The 22753-nt window shown below is 44.4% G+C and overlaps 1 protein-coding gene across 6 annotated transcripts; it reads left to right on the forward strand.

The window, feature by feature from the left end:
• bdnf (brain-derived neurotrophic factor) lies at positions 1-22559 on the forward strand. Of its 6 annotated transcripts, none has more exons than XM_031587462.2 (2): positions 1-238; positions 20977-22559. In XM_031587462.2, the coding sequence occupies exon 2, from the start codon at positions 20998-21000 to the stop codon at positions 21805-21807; it is 810 nt and encodes a 269-aa protein (XP_031443322.1). In that variant the 5' UTR covers positions 1-238; positions 20977-20997; the 3' UTR covers positions 21808-22559. The 6 variants fall into 6 exon arrangements, with proteins under 6 accessions (XP_031443322.1, XP_031443320.1, XP_042566758.1 ...); XM_031587460.2 differs by lacking the exon at positions 1-238 and adding an exon at positions 425-963; XM_042710824.1 differs by lacking the exon at positions 1-238 and adding an exon at positions 1024-2062.
• Positions 22560-22753: the final 194 nt, after the last annotated feature.

Here is a 22753-nt window from a genome sequence, read left to right on the forward strand (position 1 = left end):
ATCAGCTGTCTGAGCATTCACCGCGCAACTGATGGAATTTTACTGATAACAGACAGGCGCTGGGACTTGGATTTCGTGACTCTAAATTGATCACAATTCCGATTGCATACTCGAACGAAAAAAAGGCTAAACGTGTGGAAGTCCAGAGACTATAGCTACTTGAAGACACAAGGACACAGCTTTATTTTCACAATCGCTAGACCTTGAATAACGAGGATTTAAATTGTAGTACAGTGATGTAAGTATTGCACTTCAATACTTTTGTTCTGATTAGTTTTCAGTGCCGTCGCTTTGGCATTTAAGCAGCAACAAGTCCCCTGAGAACTTTGCGTTGCTTACCAGAAAAGAAATGATAAGAAGCTGCGAAAACATTCATTTCTTACCTGATGCCAGCCCACTTCCGCTGAACAGAAAACATTCGGCCAAGTTGAGATTATAGTGCTGTTGATTTGTGTGGGAAAACAAAATGCAAACAATAGCAGCTTGCCTGATGTTGTCAGCTAACTTTTCCACTGCACATTTTGTGCCGTTATAACTTCAGAGCAAGAGATGTACACAGTAGGCTATGTGGTCAGATGAGTTCCCTAGAAAACTTGAGCGCCTTCGCTCATTTCAATCACGTAAGATCACTAACGGTGTGTATGTGTGTGCGTATGTATGTATGTGTGTGTGAGAGAGAGGGAGAGAGAGCATTGCGTAAATCTGTATAGGGGTTTTCGGTAAATCGCGGCTGGTTGCTATTTGTCCTCTCTGTTGAGCCACCACAAGGTGTTAGACAGTTTAAGCACGCGGATATTGCAAGGGGTTATTAGACTCGTAAGTCACCCAACTGGTGGGCGATCAACTGAGCGCTGTTGAAGTTCTCGTATGATGACTTCAAACAAGACACATTACCTACCAGCATCTGTTGGAGTGAGTGGATTTTAAAGCAGTTCTAGCTCCCGGACCGCATAGGGGAAAATGGTAAGTGGCTTGGAAACATTCTACAAACAGGAATAATGACACCAAAGCAAGGCTATGCTTGTGATTGAGGGGCTGGATTTCAAACACATATTAGGTTACATGGATATGTGGTCTCCTGTTTATGTGTTCGGGACCACTGGTATGATTTGGAAGGAGTTAAGTGGACATCGCTTGTTATGAAACTTTTATTTTGATATTTGATGTGATTGTAATGTCGTAAAGATTATCAGCAGGGCATGCCAACCTATATAGAAATGTAACTGAATGAAATGGTTGCCCTGCCTATTGTCGTGAAGTGCACCCAGTTTTTGACAAGGCATTGTGTTGGCAAAGAGAGAGTGCTTTTATGGTTTGTATTGAATGTGCTTTTTTCACCTCCAAGTACGATGTCAAAGAAAAGCAACATGTGTAGACATGTTGGTGTGCCCTGCAGGTCCTCTACGCGACAGGGATACGCAGGGAACTGATACCGTATGATCTGGACATACACAGACACCTGCTTTTAGAGGGATACGTCCCGGCTTTTGGAAATAAGTGATTCTTTTGTTAAGAAATGGTCCGGTCAGCATGTGATCAAAAATTAACAGGACGGGCTTGGCAAGGATATATTCACGTGACAAGGCGTGGGGAAGCATTAGAGTAGGGCAATATCAAGTGGCACTTAACGAAAGTATAGATTTTTGCCCCGTAGTAACCTTAGCTGTGGTATGATTTCAGCACGTTGGACAGAGGCACCGGAGTCGCTGAGCACCGCGGACTAACACGGATTGGGACATCCATCGCTTTTTCCGTTTTGCAGTTCTTTTGCCAGCTAGGAAATTGTTCCACTTTTTTTTTCTTTTTTTCTCTCCTATAAACGCTTGCCGTGGGAGCCCAGGTCGAAAACAAAAGGGGATAAAGATCCGGGCGCTAGAAGTGTCCTTTACTTTGCGCTCGGAGTTTTGTCGCCACTTAGAGCATGTGAAAGTTGAAATCTTAGAGCTGCCGTAGGGTGCGCGTGCTTTGCAAGCTCCACTTGGTGTGCAGCGTTAACTTTGGGAAATGCAAGCGTTGGTCTTGGAGATCTAACCACTGATAGTGGTTGTCAGCTCTTAAAAAGGTAAGAACTGTTTCTGTTTTTATCTAATACCGCTAACAAGGTTTTCGGTGTAGTCTCGCTTTATTGGTCATGGCAGATGTACTTAGCGGACCGCAAATTGAAGTTTGATTGCGATTATGAAAACATGTTGTCACGCTTTCGTGAATGCCCTGGCGTTGGATTCTGCTAGTGACAGTTATCCATGAAGGCATCGGACTTAAACTGTAAACTTTGGATAATATACCATTACAAGATATACAGGTAAGCCTTATTGTGATGATTTTAGAGATTCTTGGCATCTCGCCGTATGTAAAACGTTTACAAAGTTACCTTTGAAAATCATTCAAGATTGTGAATCACGTTTATCATGTATACCAGCATTACCGTTCGGTCGTTTATGTGGAGTGCACAGTTACATAGAATTGTAAAATTGTGTGAGAAAAGTTCTTTATATACATTAAATGCTTGTACGTGGGCTACTGAAAATAGTGTTTTTAAGTGCATGTCGATCGGGGCATGTCGATCTTGATTTGACGAGGGCTGCTTGCGGAATCCCGGTCTTTGTACGTGGAACTTGTATGCGCAATACCCACGCTTTGCTCCGGCGGCAGAATAATGGTGCATGTCTTAAATAAAATATAAGTATCAGCTCCCGCCGTACAATCTATCTATCTATCTATCTATCTATCTATCTATCTTTCTATCTATCTATCTATCTTTATATCTATATATTTATCTATCTATCTATCTATCTACCTACCCACCTACCTACCTATCTATCTATCTATCTATCTATCTATCTATTTATCTAATCTCCTTTCAATTCATCATGCCTATTTTGTTAGTCTGTCTCTACTATTGTTAAATCGTCGGGGTAATGTGTTTGCTAAATTGATTTGTAAGTGGTGCAGGCAGCCGTATCGGTGTAATCGTTTCTGTAACAGCTCCCCCAGCCTCCGTAAGAGCGGATATATATGGTTTGTGTTTTTACTACGGACCGCTCGCTCCTCCGTTTCATTCATCCCGAGCCGCACTACGCCGCGAGCACCACCTGCTCCCCCCTTTCATCCGCGCGCGGCTCAGTCAACACGCCAACAGTAGGAGAGCACTTCCACTCGCCACAGATAACATCTCCCTTAAAACAAATGTGAATTGCATGATCAAAATAGCCGGGAGAAGACAACGGGATGGCAAAGATGCTGTGTAGATAGAGCCTGCGGAACCAGTGTTAGGATAGGCGTGGTTAGATATTGCCAAATGTTATGGCCGGGTTAGATGGAGCTAGAGATAAGATTGCTAGATAAGCAGAGACTGAATGCTCTACATGAGCACTGTGGAGGGCGAAAGGAGAATACCTTGCAAGATCTGGCAAAAACTAAAGACGTCAGCTTTTTGCTAAGTCTGCGAAGAATCGTTTCTGACTTTTGCGCCGACTAAGTTCTAGAAATTCGTCTCGGTTGCCGAGGAGGAAATGGAGGATGTAGCTCGTGTCCATTTTTTCTTTGTATCCGCTCCTGCTCTAAGAATTTGATTTCAGAGCGAAGCAATTGCATGGCAAACAGCCTCAAGAAAACCCCGAGATATCAACGCCCACAGGCGTTTTAAACTGTGCTCTGACCCACCAGGCGGAATACATTCAATGCATCAATTATCAGACTGTTTGTTTGTTTTCCTTTTTTAACATTTAATGACTGCACCTATTTCGTCGTGTTCTCTAGACTCACATGCTTAGTGGTCTATTGATAACCAGCAATGAGCGTTTGTAAAAGTGTATTTTGCCAGACAAAAAGACACAAGGTGATGAAACCGTTTCTTTTTGCTGTCAGCTTACCTCTTGATAAGTGCAAATTTTCAACTGCTGTTATAACAACAACAGCAACAATAACGGCAAAATATTACTATTACTTAAAACTAAGTATGGTGTTGTTCATATATTTATTAATGTTGGAATGATTTGATTATAATGGTTGTCATTACTGAAATAATTTATCCTGTGACGCACCAAACGAAAAGTCCGTTATTTTAATGAAATCGTTATCTGAGTGCTGTGTGCAGCGATTCATGACCGATTAGACCTGCGACAAATTAAAATGTATTCAGTGGCGCTTACAGGCATGCCTTAACATTCCCTTCTTCTGCTCAATGAGGCTCACGGACTATTCTACTTGGAATTTTTAATATTTTTGTGCTTTTTTCGTCTTGGGAAAGCATAGTTTTTTTCCAGGGAAAGACAGGGCGAGACGTGGGTTTATGGTGTGGGTGTGGGCGCGAGGGGGAGGGGTGTGGAGGCGGGAGGAGGGGGGGTGGGGGGTGGCACGACACACTTTGTATGTATGAAGGTTTTTTTATAGAACTTTCTGCAATGTACGTCATCGGATCAGTCCATAAATGGGGTTGTGTTGTCTTACTGAGAATCTCCCTCTTCGGCCCCCCTCTCCGCACACTCAGCGCTGCAGAGTTGGGGTGGCGTCAATAACAAATCTGAAGATGGTAGGTTTCATTACAAAATAACACGGAACATTATTGTGGTATCCTGTTTGTATAGTTTAAGCGCTAATTTGGTTCCTGAAGAGTGATGAGCGGGTGATGGTGCTCGAAAATGCTTTGTCGGTTTAAAAAAATGCATCGTTCACCAAGACAACTTAATTAACTTTTAAGAGATATACCGAGTTATTAACCGGAAGAATTTCATTATTCTGTTGCGTGCGTTGTGAATTAAGTCATATTAAATCAAGTCCCCGTGGGAAATTATCAGCCCGCAAGGTAGCTTAGGTTAAAATGCAATATGGGTAAAAGATTCTGTAGGATTAGGAGACACATAATATCAGCAGCATAATAATAATAACAATTATAATAATTATTAAAATAATAATGATAATAATAATAGCAATAATAATAATAATAATAATAATAGTAATACTAAAAATACCTACAGGTAGGCTATACAAAAACGAAAGTATAATTTCCATTTTTAACACGTGATATGGTCACTTCAGTATCCCAATGTAATTTATGCAAATACATTTAAAAATTGTAAAAAAAAAAAAAAAAACTCCTCATAAATATATTATGGCGAGAGGTTGGTCACGCGGCAAACACAGTTACAGCCTGCCTAACGCTCTATCGCACGTGTGAAGGAGGGCATCACGGAACAATTGGACCCTTCTCCAAAACACTGCTCCGGACTTGACCGGGTGGCTGTGGGTGCTCTCGTCGGTAGCCTACTGTAAAGAAGCGGACAGGTGTGGGGAGAGGGACGGGATGGCAGGGGTGACGGGGTCCGGAGCTTTGGCAAGAAATGGCAGTCTTCTCGGCTGATGGACTTGACGCGTATGAATCAAGTTCTGTGTGTGTGTGAGTGTGTGCGTGCACGCGCGCGCGCGCACCTGCCAGTGGGTTCTCGAGCAGGGGGCAACAGCGGTGCGGCTGTGTAGATTTATCACCGCGTTGAAGTGTTGACTTATTTTTTTGTTGCGCAGCTATGAATATGCAAATGCATTGTGTTAATGTTGTCCTGCATATTTATATGTGTAACTGCTCATTTGTTGTAGTATAATGGATTTATAATTATGTATGGGTTTCAGCGTGTGACCGTGCATGTCTGTGTATAAATGTGTGTGAGAATCTGAATGTGAGCATCTTTGAATTCCTCCCTGACCTCCAATATTTGGGCTGGGTCACGCTGAGGTGTGTTTGTGTGTGTGTGTGTGTGTGTGTGTGTGTGTGCGATGGGGGTGGGGGGTTTGCTCCGCTTGCTTTTCTTCCCACCTGTGTGTTTTTGCGCAGTGATATAAAGCCAACAGCTCTCTCACGGAGACTGCTGTGCCCACCTGCCCTCCCTATTAATCTGAGGAGCTCACAGCTCGAGCGAGCACTAAGATTTAGTTTTGGTGCCTGGCAACAGACGCGCCACCAAGAGCAACCCTCAAACTGAACTGGATTTGCCTCCAGCTTCCTGGTATGTAAGGGCTCACGGCTGAACATTATGTCTACATATCTATGTCTCTCTATATAAATATATAGATATCTTGTATAGATGTTGGTCCATGTTCTATTGGATATGTTGAGTACCCTGGATTTGTGTGTTTGTCTGTGTGTGTGTGTTTGTGCCGCTCATTCTTGTATGTACTTTGCTATTACGCGTGATGTACGATTGGGTATGTATGTATGATTGGGTGTGTGGAGGCACTTGTTGGTATGTGCATATATTTTCTCAAACCGGAGTTGACAAACTTGTCATTGGTTCTGTTCAGCTGCTTGTGCGGCTAGTCTAATGGCAGAGCGATGTCTGGTCCATTACCAGGAAACCATCAGCCTATTTTGCTCTTCATCTTGCGCTGATGGCTATGTGACGAACAAATTGGCTTTGTGATTTTCCGCGAGCAGCACCAACAATCCTGAACTGTAGCCGATACGCTGCAAACGTGTGAAGGTGCCTCCAGATGTGAAGCTTTACTGGCCGTGGCCATGACATGATCCACGATGCTTTGATTGTGTAACCAGTTGCGTCAAGACATTCACAGAACTTTCTAGAGATCTGTCAGAATTTTGCTTTGCCCACGGCGGAAGCTGCTTCATTGCCACATAATTACATTGCATTACATTGTGTGTGCGTGTGTGTGTGAGTGTGTGGGTTTGTGTGTGTGTGTGTGTGTGTGAGTGTACACCAGTAGAAGATATAGAATAAGAAAAAGACAGTACCAGAAAAGGTTACAAAGGCAACATGCAGACAAGACAAGACCAGCCTACAAATTATGCATATGTGCCCACTACACGTATGGCTCACAGGAACGTGGTCTGAACCCTAGAAGGACTGAATTACCTGTGGAGGGGAGCACAAAGCCCTTGTGCAGAGCTGAGAGCGCAGATCTAGAGGATACATTACCCCAACAGGAGGTGCACATCACTAAGGATAGATTACCAGTGGCTGTGGTCTATATGTTAGTAGGGGGGAAGTGTACCGTATGGTGTGTGTGGGTTTACGTGTGTGTGTGTGTGTTTGTATGTGCACCTAAACTGACAGTTTGGTTCATGTGCAGAGTGTGGACGTGAATGTGTGTGTGCGCGCGCGCGTGTGTGACGTCAGCCTTTGACGCAATCAAGGGGACCTGTTGCAGTTCCTCTCACTCTTGTTTGACTCCAAATGGAAGAGGTCTACGATCCATACTGATGTGTGAAAGAGAGAGAGAGGAGGCTTTAGTCATAGAGTCATCGCTCTCCCCCTTCACTCTCTCCATCCCATCCCTCTCTCTCTCCCCTCCCTTTCTTCCATTTCTTTCATTCTTTTTTTTTACTTCAAATCTTTGCTTTCCTTTATCTATCTGTCTTTTTCAGTCCCCTCTTTTGTCTCTTTTCACTCTTTCTACCATTCCAGCCTTTTCTGCTCTCTGTACTCGCTCTCTCTCTCTCTCTCTCTCTCTCTCTGTCCCTCTCTTTCTGTTCCCTCCCTGTGAATGAGGCAGTGAAGGCTCAGTCAGGAGTCAGGAGTTGGCATGATCGCAGCATTGGCAGGAGCTCTCCGGACTCTTCTGTGAGTGAGTCACATATATCAAAACACGCAACAACTGGAAATGTGCCGACTCACTCTGTGCTTATTCACACAAACACGCACACACACACACACTCACATACGCACACACACACACATAAACACACACACACTCAATTAATGGAAGCCACAGTCATACTTACAGGCTAAATACTAATGACAATTAGGGGTATGTAGCAACACTTTTAGCCAAGGTCTTTATGTGTAGTACAGTGCTACATCAGACTGACTGATGGTCACCTCTCTGTCTGATCCTGTTGTGTGTTCACCAGTAAGGGGCCCAAACTAAAGCCCTTAGCAAAGGGCTGCCTTCATGGCCAAAAGCAAATGGAACAAAAGTCCCCTGACGTGCTGGGTGCTCAGAGATGCTGAAAAACTTGTGAGTGTGTGAAATCTTTTTGGATGCCAGCGGTTTTACTCTTGTGCCTTCCTCACGCCCCATGGGTGCTTCAGCCGCGTGGCGCCACCGGAGGCCCGGGGGCACAGATAGGTGACAACTGCGGTTCATTCCCCCGGGGCGAGGCCTTGGCACCAGGGCCGGGCATGCGGGACGTGTCTTTGAGAAAGCCGAGGTGACGTCATAAGCGACCCGACCTATTGGAAAGAGAAACGGCCATCGCTTCTGACGCCGCTCTGACTCTCTCAACATTCAACATTCCGGAACACTCTGGAAGTCTGGGAATTGTATTTTTTAAGGAGGAAAAGAAAAACACAACACTTGAACTCAAAAGTCTTTCCGGCGACCGAGAGGGCAGCATTTGTGAAGGATACGTTTCAATGTGCCACCAGCCACCAGAGCAACTCCAAATTACTCTCAGTATCAGAATATACCAATAGGATCATCTGAACTACTGTATAAACTATTTGATAGAAATTCCTTGTCCATGGGAGAAGTCTTTGAAACCATCAACAAGTGTAGAATCCATTTGAAGTTTATACGCACATTACCAGTGAAAACATTTTAAAAACATTTTTGCCAATTTTTTTGTAATACAACCTATAAGAGATAAACAAAAACATATTTATCTACTCTGTATAATCATTGTGTGTTTGTTTATGAAAGTGTAGCATCTTATCTGTGTATGCATCCTACATCTGACACACACATACACACACACCTCTACCTCACACACCACATACCTCTAGTAATAAGTAGACCTTCATGTAAAAGTTTCAGGTATGCATGGGTACATGGGCATGGTACAGGGTACAGTACATGGTACCGGAGAATATCAAATCTGTGATCTTATTGTGTGTTCACTCTGACTGGCTCTGACTCTGACAGCATGGTGTGAAATAGGGGGGTAGGGGGATTGAACCCCACATGTAAGAGTTATCCCCCCCCCAAAGAAAGTAAACAGTCTGTGTGCATGTGAGGGGGGGCATTTACGTATTGTGTACTTTTTTAACTGTGTTGTACTTTTTAGGGTCTGTATACACCCTGACGAAAACTTGACCCCCCCCCCCAATGTCATCGCATAATTGGCACTCAGTTCAACAGTGCCTCCACTGCAGTCATTGTCTGTAGCTGCTGGACATTGTGCTGTATTTGCAGAACAGAGCCACAAGACCAAATTGTTGTTGTTTTTTTGTTTATCTTTTCCTTTTTTTAATCACCTAATGAGATGCCGAGTGATTTATTTATGAATCACCTGCGTGAAGCGGCCTCAGTGTGGAGTGTGTGTGCGTGCGTGTGTCTGTGTGTGTGTGCGATTTTTTTCTCTTGGCGTCATGTCGCTCAGCAATTGCTGATGCAACTGTTTGTCATCCAGAGTTTGGTCTAACCTCCTGTGATCCACTGGGACGAGCTATATTCATCTTGGCTAGTCCCTGGGAGTTTAGTGTGTGTGTGTGAGGGAGAGAGATGCGGGGGGGAAAGCGTGTGTGTGTGTGTGTGTGTGTGTGTGTATGTGTGTGACATAGAAGGCGAATAGCTTGAGTGTGAGAGATGGAGAGAATGTGTGTGTGTGTGTGTGTGTGTGTGTGTGTGTGTGTGTGTGTGTGTGTGTGTGTGTGTGTGTGTGTGTGTGTGTGTGTGTGTGTGGATGACAGAGCAGGTGTGTACCTCCTCTGTCCTGCTGGGCCTTGCCTTGCAGGAACCCCCTCCACCTCATTAGCCAGGTTGAGAGTGATCATCCTCATACCTCCATTCCTCCTGCACGCATCTGGCCTTGGAGGATGTCCAGGTCCTGTAGCACCGCAAGGGTAATGAGCATTTTCTCACCCCCCACTACCCTAAAAAAAAAGCTTGGCTTAATCAGCCCCTTTGGTGCCAGGAACTTTAAGCATGGTACTATGCTGCCCTTGTGCCTACGAATGTGTAACCACCTAGAGGAAATGGAGAACAGACAGGAACTACTCCCCATGTGTTCTCTGCGTGATCTTTTAAAACTAGAGAACTGGACTGGATTTGCAGAACCCTACTGAGCCTGCTAATGTGAGCTGGAGTGACTGAGTGTATTTCTCTCTCCCTCTCTCTCTCCCTCTCTCTCTCTTCGCCCGCTCTCGCCAACCTGAAGCGTTATTGACCAGACATTATGTTAGCTTTGTTCAGGTGGATATCTCAACAGTATTGATCTCCGTCGGCCACCTGTTGACTCATGTAGGAAGACGTTCTCCACCAGGCTCTCTCTCTCTTATACACACACACACACATACATTCTCTCTCTCTCACACACACACACACACACTCATACACACACACATACATACACACACTCAACACACCTTTCCTATAGATGGCAGAACAATCAACATCTGGTGCCTTATATCTGAGACATTACAGAGAGCTGGTGTGCGTTTGTGTGTGTGTGTGTGTGTGTGTGTGTGTGTGTGTTGAGGGGAGGGGGGTTCTGTCAGGGTGCTGACAAAGGGCTAAGATATGGCAGCTTGTGGAGATCTGTTACTGACTAGACTCTTGATGTGGCGAGGAGTGCGCCAGGTGGGAGAGGGGGCAACGCTCACCTTTGAAGCACACCTTTCCTGTGCTCACACTGATGAAATATCCAATTCATATGATGATCTGCTGTCTGTCAGCTGAAGGGGACCAGGGAACCCTAGACACTTCCATTCAGCAATGATAAAAAGACTGATACTGGCCCTACTTATAGCCACAAGAAAACGCTCATATGACTTGATCTATATATATGAAGAGAGAACATTTTTACTTAAAACCATATTGTCGTGAAAATGTTGTATGCCGTTAATGTATCTGTAATCTATATTGTATGTCATAATCAATAGCGATGGATTAAAAAAAACATGCAAGCGATTATTATGATTACATCATAAGAATACAAAGTTTTGCTTTTGCCACGTAAATTCCATTTGACTGATAAGCGGTTTTGTGTAGTTGGCAGCCTTTCACTGACGGAAGTGGAGAAAAACTGTCCTGAGTAAAAATTCCAAATTGGTTGAATCATATTTGCTGGAAGTACACATTGGACAGATTTGCAGGAAGAACACATTAAATATACGTCGACTATCATCTAATGTTAAACGTTAATTGATTTTAGAATGGAGTTCAGTTTATTATGAAACTTTCGATTTAGAGTCAATTCATAGGTTTTAAGTAGCCTAATAATCGGACGATTATTCTATAGCCTCTATACTTGGTAAGACTTACTATAACACAATTTAAATGGTGCTGCTGTTTGCAGTTTCTGTATCTTTGTAATATTGGCTGCCCTGAAGAATTCGCCAAACGTGCAGTTGAGAACATGGGTGAACAAAGCTGCAAAGTGATACGGTACTGGTTAACTTGATAGCGTGGATTATTCTGCAGCAACAGATCCTCCAAAGCCGGTCCGCCAAACCGGAATACCTATGAAAAGACTTTAAGGGGAAATTCAATAGCGAATGCAAAACATTCAGTTTCGGGCATCACCTGGTACGAAAGCATCCAGGATAAGTAAAAGTCGGACGCTGCACTGTTTAGAATTCTGTACGCATTACGCGCGGTGGTGTTGAATGGTTGAAGGGAGGGGGTGGGTACGCGCAGACTTTCCGATGTTACTTCAGACTCATGCACTCGACTCGGTTGGCGAGCATCAGCCGGTAGTGGAGTCACATGTTGCAACGTCACGCCGGAGTTAGTTAGCCTACTGTAGTTGCGCGCTATGAAGTCGTCATTTCAGGCTCAAGAGGTCTCCGGTCGCGCAACGTCTTGTGTGCTAGCATGCAACCCTTCAGCCTAAACCCATCTCCAAAGGATACGCTCAGTCATGGGAGTCCGTTACCTCAACCATGCAATTTCCACCATCAATAATTTAATCTATTTGCTCCAAAGCTGAAGAGACAACTTGAAGCTGCCAGAGAAAACGGAAGGGAAATACAACGAAATAATCCTAACAATTACGCAGAGCGTTCTCCAAAACATCCCAGATGACTCTGTCCTGTTGAGTGGTCTCCTTTACGACTGGACAGTAAAAGGTAGGCTGTGTTGCGTGGTTTCCTCTGACTTATGTGGTGTTTTTTAAATCTTGTAAAAGCAGACGGCGGAGTTCAACTAGAAGTAATCAAGTGGTGGACCCGGGAAAGGTACCGACTCGGGCGCAGTTTGAAAGAGGGGAGTGAAACCTTATCTTCGCGTTCATTAATAAGAAACGCCGTTATTATGTTGATTGAATTTCTAATGTGCAACAGGAAAGGGGTCAGTGGAGGCAGACTGTTTGATATTTCTGTCCTTTTCGCTTGAATATCCTAATGAGGTCTCGGCGTTAACATCATCTTGCATTATAGAATATTACAGAATATCACTGAAATGCATATCACGCCACTTTAAAAGGTAACGGTATTTCTATCACCTTAACCCATCTTTGCGTAAATAAAATATGCTGTTTTAAAACTGAAAGTGGGATTTCGAAGAGATCTATGATGAATGTCCGATGTGTTAGCGCGTACTAGGACCTATAATCAGTCGTAAAGTAATTGTTGCTCGCACGCAGGCAGCCAAATGCTTAGGCTACACAATTTTAAGTTTGGTGTACTCATTAAGACTTCATAGGAAACTTGAGACCTTACGCATAGGTTTACCTACCGGCGTTGAGTCTAGGTCTCCGGTAAACGGGATAAGATGGCAGCGCAAAGATTAATCTTTGGGATACAAACAAACTCTCGTCATCAGTGGTCATGCAAACTCGTAATAAACTTCAGATGCCTGGGACGTGTGTTTGGATGAGTAACAGGGAATATACAGTGGATGCACGGCTAAATATAGTTCTGTTAGTATGTTTCCGTTCCGTATCACCCAAACTATCTAGACGGCCGTGACGATCTAGAAAAGTTCTCCATAGACGGAATCTGAGAAGACACCTCGGATTTCAGATCAGGACAGAAAGTGCGCCAAATCGAGGGTGATGGAATCGTGAGCAGCAAAGTTGAAAAGACTCACCCAATTTAATTTAGAAATGAAGATATGTGGTACTTAAGTATTTGTATTGTTCATGCAACACATACCAGTATTATTACTGATTTCATATTTTGAACTTAATACAATTTGCACTGGTTTGTAGTAGAGAATCAATCTATCTATCTATCAATCTATCTATCTATCTATATATCTATCTATCTGTCTGTCTGTCTATCTCTCTGTCTTTATGTATTTATGTATGTCGAGGGTTGTCAGTTTGCCTGGCCCCACCAGTAGTTTTTGTTCTCTAATGTGTGTGTGTGTGTGTGTGTGTGTGTGTGTGTGTGTGTGTGTGTGTGTGTGTGTGTGTGCGTGTGTGTGGTTGACAGACTACAGCTTGTTTGGCCGTTCAGCTGGGTTGAATGTCTTTGCGCTTTACGCAGTCAAACGCGCCATCTACTGCATGCACCTTGCAAATTCCGTCTGCGTGTTTTTCGATTGGGTTGTTCTTCAAAGGGGAGCCGAAGATGCCGTTATATAGTCCTCTGGTCACTGCCAGCGGTTTCATATAAAGGAAGTAGTCGACCACACTTTATTCACATCTCCCTTTGAGTTTGGTATTTCGATCTGTTCCATCTTTTTATGGCGAGCGGTGTAATTTTCCATTCAATATTGTTAAGGCGCTTTGTAAACCCACCGGAGTGAAAGGGAAACGATGCGGAAAACAGCACTCAACAGAGCAAAAAACACGTACTGGAAGATGCGTCCAGATATTGTGAATGCCTGTCCTTTCTCCTATTACGCGAAGAACCGAGCGCTATGAATAAATAATAACGCGAATGTTTAATTTGCGGAGCTGTTCCGCACCCGCACCCCCCCCCCCCCCCACCCTCCCGGACGGGCAGGCTTGTCAACCTATTAGCAATGAGGGCGCTTTTAGTTATGCTTAGTGATGCTTGATGCGTTGAGGTTGCTTCTCCACGGTCTTTTTTCCCATGCGAACTATTTGAAATGTATCTCTGGGCAATGGAATGGGCTGCCATTAAACACGAAGGAGTATCAGAGTGTAGCTGTGTATGTGTATGCGAGAGCACGATGCCCAGGGGTTTTGAGGATGGGACGGTTAGAATGAGTGAGTCAGTGAAAAGGCATCCAAACACAGAATTGTTAAATGTGAATCAATTGGATTAGGGCCAGCTGGACTCGCCTTCTCGACATTCTCCCATAAGTGTATAGTGAAGCTGTGCGAGATTGATTGTCAAGATACTGTCACCATGGAAAGGTCCAAAATACACCTTGCAACACTTACTGGGAGGTGCTCTCAACTCTCCAAATTGTTGCCATACCTTGCAAGGTTTTCTTTCTCTGTCCGTCTACTTCACACTGGTCACATGGTTGCCGTGGTGAGACTTGTGTATGGGTCCATGTGGAAATCTGACGTTGCCAAGGGTGACAGTGGAAGGAAATATATGTTCTAATAGTTCAGCTTGCATAGGCAGTTAACTCCTCTGCTGGTAAGAATTGAAAAATGGGGTGCATATTAGGGCTGAACGATTTGGGAAAATAATCTAATTGCGATTTTTTTACCAAAATATTGCGATTGCGATTCGATATGCGATTTTTTTTTTTATCCTCTTTTTTTCCCAACAAAACGTAATGAATGTTACCAACACAATATTAGATACATTTAGTGTAAAATATTCTTTCCCACATTTTACATTTTTATTTAACTGCTCATTACAGAAACAAGAACAACAAATCGGTGGCTTTGCCACTGTGCATTTAAGTAATTTTAAAAAAGTAATTTTAAGTATAAACACTAGGCATGCACTTTTTAAACACTGTGTGCAAAATGTACCATCTTAAAAAAAAAAAAAAAAAATTTTTTTTTTTTTTTGTGACCACGTTTTTTTTATCGCGAACGTTGCGGTTAGAAAATCGCGTTCTATCATATCGCGATTAAATCGCAAATGCAATTAATCGTTCAGCCCTAGTGCATATGTTTTCTGCAGTAGTACATTTACTCCTTTTGTCATGTAAATATACTTGCAGTGTACAATTTCGAATTGGCACTGAGGGTTGGTAACAAACCTCCCTCCTACTCCTGCGGATACAGAACGCCTAAAGAGAAAATTGTTCTAGATCAGGGGGGTGTTCCAAGTATGTGGTTTGGTGACAAACCTGGGTAGGTTAACTCTAGAGTAAGTGATGAACCTCCTAATAAAAGAGACCTATGTCTTAATTCTCCTAGCAAATCAAAGCCATGGGGCACTTTTTTGACAGTCATTGAGGGGAGGTTGTGTTAACAGCTGTGAGGTATGGAGACCTGAACAAACACCAGTCACGAGACAAACCAGGCACAGGTGAGCCAGCCAGGCCATCCTGTCATACCTGCCTGACTGAAGACAAACGAACAGATGCACATCGCCGCTTTTGAAATATCAAAGACCAGAGAGACATGCCAAACACGTGATCAATCACATTTCAGCATCTAGCTAGACTTTGGCTAAGGGCTCTGTGTGTTTAGCAAACCGCACAAGGATTTATTTTCTTATGTTTTCTCTTCTACACTATTTTTTTTAATGCTGTGCTGTTGACTGTTATACAACAGACACCTTGAGGTCTATGTAGCAGTTTGAATGGTTAGCAGAAAAAATGCAAGAAGGGGTAACAAAAGAAAAATGCTTTATGAAGTGAAATGCACTCTTTGTCAGGCTTCGATGACATATCTGCAGCACTTATGACAAGCATGATCTCGTGTTTGTCTTTGATGTGCCAGAAGTGTTGAAAACTGGGATCGCTTCATTCTAAGGCTTTGTGTGTGTGTGTGTGTGTGTGTGTGTGTGTGTGTGTGTGTGTGTGTGTGTGCGTGTGCGTGTGTGTGTGTGTGTGTGTGTGCGTGTGTGAGAAAGAGGCACCAGTGTGTTCAGTTTGATGAGAAAAGAGAGAAAGGTCTCAGCACTGAGCCTTGTGGGACATCAGCATGGACAGGATTTGTTCCCAGACCATCTGACACTTGAACAGCCTTTCGAATCAGAGTGTGAGATCTTGGCTAGGCGTAAACCTGTTGAGTATTTGCCAAGGGTATATCAAACTAGATTGCATGTAGTAATCAGTAATAATCATAGCCTTCCTCAAGTTGACAGAGGACTCATTCTTTTCGGTAATTGCTTCAGAATCTTGAGAATTGATGCTGTGCTAGATCATAAGTGATGCGTAGATGTCCCGTCTTGCGACATGCCACATATTTATTGTGTAGTGTAGAAATTGTAGGGAGTGAAACTGATGTGCTCACTAAAACAATCAACTCAACTAAACATCCATGCCATTCGAGGATAGGAGGCAAGAAACAAGGAACTGCTCTGCGCAGGAATGGGCTTCTGCCTTTGGTGTGGAGTGGAGCAGGCTTGGTTATTCTGGCAGAGTCCCAGAGCAACAACGTGACTTGTGGGCTAGATTGCGTTTTAACAAGGGACTGAGTGAGAGCATAAGTCGTATTGATTGTCTTGATGGGAACAGGAAACAGGAAATAAAAATCGTTTGTTGCCCCCTGCTGTGAGTAGGAGACTATGAGAGGAGCGATGGTGCGATTGGCGCAAGATGAGCAGTACTTGCCTCAGAACACTCTCCTCTCCACCCCTCCCTTCCCTGCGATACCCCCCCCCCCGTCATTCAGCCCCCCCAGGGGAGGCTGCTAGAGACGTCATCAGGGTTGTTATGCTTTGAAATGACGCGCCTCTCAACCCCTCCTCCTTCTCTCCCTCCCGCTCCCTCATCTCTCATCTCTCCCCATGCAAGAAAACACATTTCATTTCATCACATCGGTACAGTATGAGATGGGAGATGGTTTATCAGCGTCTTATGAATATACACAAATTCCCACACAGCTATGTATTATGCAGTCAAGTGCAGGGGATTTAAACATGTCAGGAGTAAAAAAAGTGTGTTCACCATCTTTCCTCTATTGAGTCCCATTCTCTGTTCTACATCTCAAAGAGCAGAAGAGGTGTGGCATCTTCCTCTTCTTTGTTCTTCCTTCCTTTTCTTCCCCTTTTGAAGGCTTTGTTTATTGTCAACAGTGATGACAACTCTCTAACCTACCTAAACATCATGCCTATGTTTGCCTCAACATCCATGTCATTTAGGACAAAAAACGAGGCTTTGTGCCGCAGGCGATGGGAACCTCATAGTACAAACCACTGGTGTGAGCAGACCTGTATTCTTGGACTTCCAACTGTCCAACGACGCTCTTTAATCATAAAAAAAGCAATGCGCAGAAGTTCTGGCAACTCAGAAAACAAGCCAGACTTGGTGAAAGAGATGACAGATGTTTTCTAATTGGGTTGTCCATGAAACTGGGCCAGTTACTGGGCTACATTTGTGCGAACTGAGCAGCCAGTTTGAGGACATTTTGGAGACCTGCGTGTTTTACAGGGAGGGGATGCTGGCCTGAGCTGTCTAAGGCGTCCCAATTACATATCACAGCCAAGGGAAGCCACTCACTCCCTATACACCTCCCCTCCTCACTTGTGTGTTTCCAGGACCTGTGATATTCGGAGACTTTGTTGAGCAGAGTGTTTTTGTAAACGATTAATGCAGGTAGTTGCTGATGAGGTAAAAACCTGATATCTTTTTTTCCACTGCCTAATGTATCAGATGCAGGCTAGCAGGCAGGCAGGCGGGCAGTTTTCATGCTTGTATGACCAGCATTTGCGAGTTATGGAGTCTCCTTCATCTCATTAGGATTGATTGAGGCATCAGTGATGTAAACTGGTTGGTCTGAGTGTGTGTGTGTGTGTGTGTGTGTGTGTGTCTCTCTCTCTCTCTCTCTCTCTCTCTCTCTCTCTCTCTGTCTCTCTGTGTGTGTGTGTGTGTGTGTGTGTGTGTGTGTGAGAGAGAGAGAGAGATAGAGAGAGAGTGCATGTGTGTGTATGTGTGTATTTTTTGAAGGTTGTTTTTACAGAGGATGGAGAAAAAATGCCCTTGCTGCCTTTCCCAAACGTGTGTGAAATACATAGTACATACACAGAAACACACACACACAGACACTCACACAAACACACGCACCCTCCTTGAAGTGTAGGGCGTCACAGAGCTCAGGGACCGGCTCTCATTAAGCAGAAGGATGTGAGATTCTGAATCGAGACCGTGGGACTCCCAGCACACCTATTTATAGCCTCTATATCTCCATGGCGGTAGCCATGGCGTTGGCAAATCACAGCCACGGCCCCAGACACCAATTAGGAATGAAACAAATGACTTTTAGACGAGGTGTGGCCCCGGCGTTTGCCGCTCGAGCTTGCTGGCGCTGCCCAGGGATCCGATCCTCCTCAGCACCCGGTCGGCTTCGCTCCGGCCACCAGAAGAACGGCAGGGGGAGAGCCTGGGGACGCCTCGCTGCGCACAGGGCTATTTTTAACACACACACACACACACACACACACACACACACACATTCACACTCCTGTTTCTCTGGAAGAGGAGAGGGGCAGAGCTGGGTCTTTGGATTTTCTTTGTGTGTGCGTGTGTGTGTGTGTGCCTTCTTCGTTGTGGTCTTGTTGTTGTCGTGTGTTTGTTGTGACACATCCCCTGCGGTATGCACCGGGTGTTGTTGTTTGCCGTTGTGGGTTGTTGACTACAGCTCGGTGTGGTGCGGCGTGGCGGGAAGGACTTTGGGATGCCCACGGTCGCGCTGGATTGCCGTGACTCTTAGGGGGGCTTCGCCGAGGTAAGGCTGTGCTTCTCCTGGATCTAGGGAGAGCAGGGAGTCTGTGTGTGTGTGTGTGTGTGTGTGTGTGTGTGTGTGTGTGTCTGTGTGTGTGTGTGTGTGTGTGTGTGTGTGTTTTGTTTAATAGGGCAGCCCTATAATTTTTATCAGATGTAGGCTGCCAGATTCATGTCTGCGTCAGCTCGTTACCAAGAGGGCTTAGAATGCATCAGAATGAAACGGCATCTCTTTTCACTGCTTTTCTCTCTCTCTCCTTCCCTCCTTGTATCACCCTTTCTGTCCATCTATCAGTCTTCCCCGTCCTTCCACTTCTTCATTTCCTTCTCTCTTTTCTCTCTCTCTCTCTCTCTCTCTCTCTCTCTGTCTGCATCTGTCTTTCTCTGCAAACTGTACTTAGCGACACATGACATTGGAATATTACCGTTCTAAGTAGTTCATCGACATCTCCCTCATCTACACCTCACATATGGTGCTGCAACCCTTTGGCTGTCGTGTCCTGCACACCGTATCCTGGGGTGGGGGAGCGGATGATCTGAATGAAGAGCACGCATCACACTGTTTGCCATTCATAAAATGATAGCCAACACTCAGCTCATGTATTCGTAACCAAGAGCTATAAGAACTAAGTTTTCACTTGAGAGTGGTAAATACTTATTTTATTATTACAGTTTGATTACTTATTTGTCAAATTATATCGCTTGGTAATTGTTAGTATATTGTGCAGATGCTCATCAGCATATAAAGAAGGTGATTTTGGAAGTCAGCTTTGACACTAAGATCAAAGGCATGGGGTGAGTACCTTGAGGTCTTCTCCTCTTGTCTTGTTGCTGAACCCACACACACGCATATGTGCCATTCTGCTGGCATATGAGAAAAAAAACTGTTCCCAGGTTAATTGCAGCTCCGTTTTCACCACAAATGTATCTGTCTCCACTTACATACCTTGTATATTTTCTCTGAACTCTCCTGTCAAAGAGTAACTGAAAGACAGGACATGAGTCTCTTTGGTTCAACATCTAAAATAACAAATTGTAATCATCCTCTCCAAATTACTGTGTATTTTACGGTGATTTCAGATCTTATGCTCGATTGCCCGTCCCAGTGAAACAAGCCAAATCAAACAGACTTTCTCTCCTGGGCCGGGGGGGGGGGGGGTTCAGAGACATCATGTTCTCTCCTCTCCTCTCCTCTCCTCTCCGCTCCGCTCCTCTCCTCTCCACTCCACTTACCAACCCCCCCCCCCCCCCCCCCCCCCCCCCCCCCCCCCACATCTCTCCGGTCTGCTCTGCTCCACGCTCCTCTCCTCTCAAAAGTTAGTGGTCCCATAAAAGTTAGTTAATAGGTTAGTAGGAGGCCCACTAACCAGTAAACAAAATACTTCCTGTTGTTGTCATGTCTTTGCATTTCATTTTGGAAGGTACATCTGTCATCTACTTTCACTGAAAGTATGTATGTGTGCAACGTTGAGGTGGTGTATTATATGGTCAGAGCTGTAGTGATTGGACCTTCATCTAGGCCAGGTCTGCCATGCGGTCAGCTTCCACAGGCTGGTATAACCTGTCATGGCTGGGTGCTGAGTATTGGCATAGCAGGCACATGAAGGTTGGCATGACAGGGTCTTGGGGAGTGAAGTGGCTGTGTTGCAAAGGGTGGCACAGGTGATGGCTGGTTTCAGCAGGAGCTAGGATTGTGGGTTTCCCAAGGGCTCAGTAAGGGGCGAGGCTGTTACACGAGTGCCTGAAAAAGCAACACAAATAACAGAGTTGGACACACACACACACACACACGGCATACACACACTGGCAATGCAGAAAGGACAACCAGAGGTGTGCTGCTGCAGGGGGTCTCTGATTGAGTGAAACGTCCCCTAGGTTAGGAGAGTCAGTGTGTGTTCAGGGGGGGGGTTCCAGTTATAAGAGCTTACTATAAACTCTCAGAACGATTTCTTTCTGTTTTTTCCCCTTCCCCTAAAGGGCTTTCAAATGGAGGTTCAATTAATGTTCACTGGCTAAGGACATCCAGTGAAGTCCTTCAAACCTAAAAACAATAAAGATGAATACAGTCTGGTTTTGTTCCAATATCTAAAAAAGGAGGAAAGAGTAACTGGTATTAAAATGACTTGTAGATTTAAGTCAACTAAATGTATTAACTACAACTAATTAGAATTAAGTTTTATTGTTTAATTAGAAATACACAGTTAACATATTTTTTGTTTCTCTCTCTCTCTCTATTTTCATCTTTCTTTCATCATCCATCTCCCTCCCTCTCTCTCTTTCACTCCCTCTCTCTCCATCTCTCTTCCTCTCTAGTTCCAACAGGTTAGAAGAGTGATGACCATCCTGTTCCTTACTATGGTTATTTCATACTTCAGTTGCTTAAGAGCCGCGCCCTTGAGAGAAGGCCCAGGTGTACGAGGACACCGAGTGGAGGGCTACCTGGGCGCCGCGGCGACTGCTGGCCGGGGCCACGGGACTCCACAGAGTGGGGGGGGGCTGCCCTCGCTCACAGACACGTTTGAGCAGGTGATCGAGGAGCTGCTGGAGGGCGAGGGGGGCGACACCCAGGGGGGCAGCGAAGGGTCCCAGGGAGGGGGGGGTCCCGGCCCAGCAGGCTCGGCGGCGGTGGCGGCGGCTGTGGCGGCGGAGGCCAAAGACGTCGACCTGTACGCCTCACGCGTCATGCTCAGCAACCAAGTGCCTTTGGAGCCCCCTCTGCTCTTCCTGCTGGAGGAATACAAAAACTACCTGGACGCTGCGAACATGTCCATGCGCGTCAGGAGGCACTCGGACCCCGCCCGGCGCGGAGAGCTGAGTGTCTGTGACAGTATTAGCCAGTGGGTGACGGCAGTGGACAAAAAGACGGCCATAGACATGTCTGGGCAGACCGTCACCGTCATGGAGAAGGTCCCCGTGCCCAATGGTCAACTGAAGCAATATTTTTACGAGACCAAATGCAACCCGCAGGGATACACAAAGGACGGCTGTCGGGGAATAGACAAGCGGCACTATAACTCACAATGCCGGACAACCCAGTCGTACGTGCGTGCACTCACCATGGATAGCAAAAGGAAGATTGGTTGGCGGTTTATACGGATAGACACCTCCTGTGTTTGCACATTGACCATTAAGAGAGGAAGATAGTGTATACAATGTATAGATTTTATTGAGAGTTCTAAAAAAGAGAGAAAAAATATCTATTTGTATATATACATAACAGGGTAAATTATTCCGTCAGATGAAAATTTTATGGACTGCATGTAAAAAAGATGAAGTTTATACAGTAAAGTGATACTACAGTCTATTTATTGAACATATTCATGACCTTGTAAACAATTAAAAAAAGATCTGATCAGTCATTCGCGCCCAGTTTAAATTACTATATCACATTCCTCAAGACATTGTGTTCTTTTTTATGTTGCCAAGAATTCGGTTCAGTCAGAAGATACAGGAAGGGGAAGACTCCCATATTTAAAAAAAAAAAAAAAAAAAAAAAGAGAGAGAAAAACTTGCATGCTGCTTCTATTGTGAATTGAGAAACTGTCCACTTTGGGAAAGAAGTAAATGATACTGACCAAAACATTCCGTTTACATTTTCAGCAGTTCAAGGGTCGTCCTCCTCTAAGTACACTACTTATTTGTTTACTATTCCAATCTTCTCAAGGTTAATGTTGAAATTACATACTATGTCAAGGTGCTGTTGTCAAAGCTTTGCTGTTTTATTTTTTTATCCCCACAAGATGAAAGAAAAAATATATAAAAAAATATATAAAATTTATTCATTGACATATGTTCTGGATTAATATAATTCATTTTGTATGTTGTGAAGTTGTTTGCAATATTAAATTGAAATATTTGAAGAAATAAAAATGACTATAGGCAACTGAAAAACAAAACCAATGTTGATACAGTTTGAGCACTCCCCTTGCTGGTATAAGCACAGCACAGCTTCAAATGAAGTAAAAGATACCAAAAAGAACAACCCAAGCTCGATTGAGATCACTTACGATTCTTGGACGACAGCACTTCCTGGTTAGTCACACAACTCACACAGGGACATCTACCAAACACCCAGTAGAAATGCCTCTTA

Source organism: Clupea harengus, chromosome 20 (assembly GCF_900700415.2).
Source record: "Clupea harengus chromosome 20, Ch_v2.0.2, whole genome shotgun sequence".
Classification (NCBI taxonomy): Eukaryota; Metazoa; Chordata; class Actinopteri; order Clupeiformes; family Clupeidae; genus Clupea; species Clupea harengus.

Coding starts and splice junctions, on each gene's coding strand:
- bdnf (XM_031587459.2), top strand. CDS start 4,430: ATGGGGTTGTGTTGTCTTACTGAGAATCTCCCTCTTCGGCCCCCCTCT. Junction 4,532..20,976: donor CAATAACAAATCTGAAGATG/GTAGGTTTCATT, acceptor CTTCCTCTCTAG/TTCCAACAGGTTAGAAGAGT.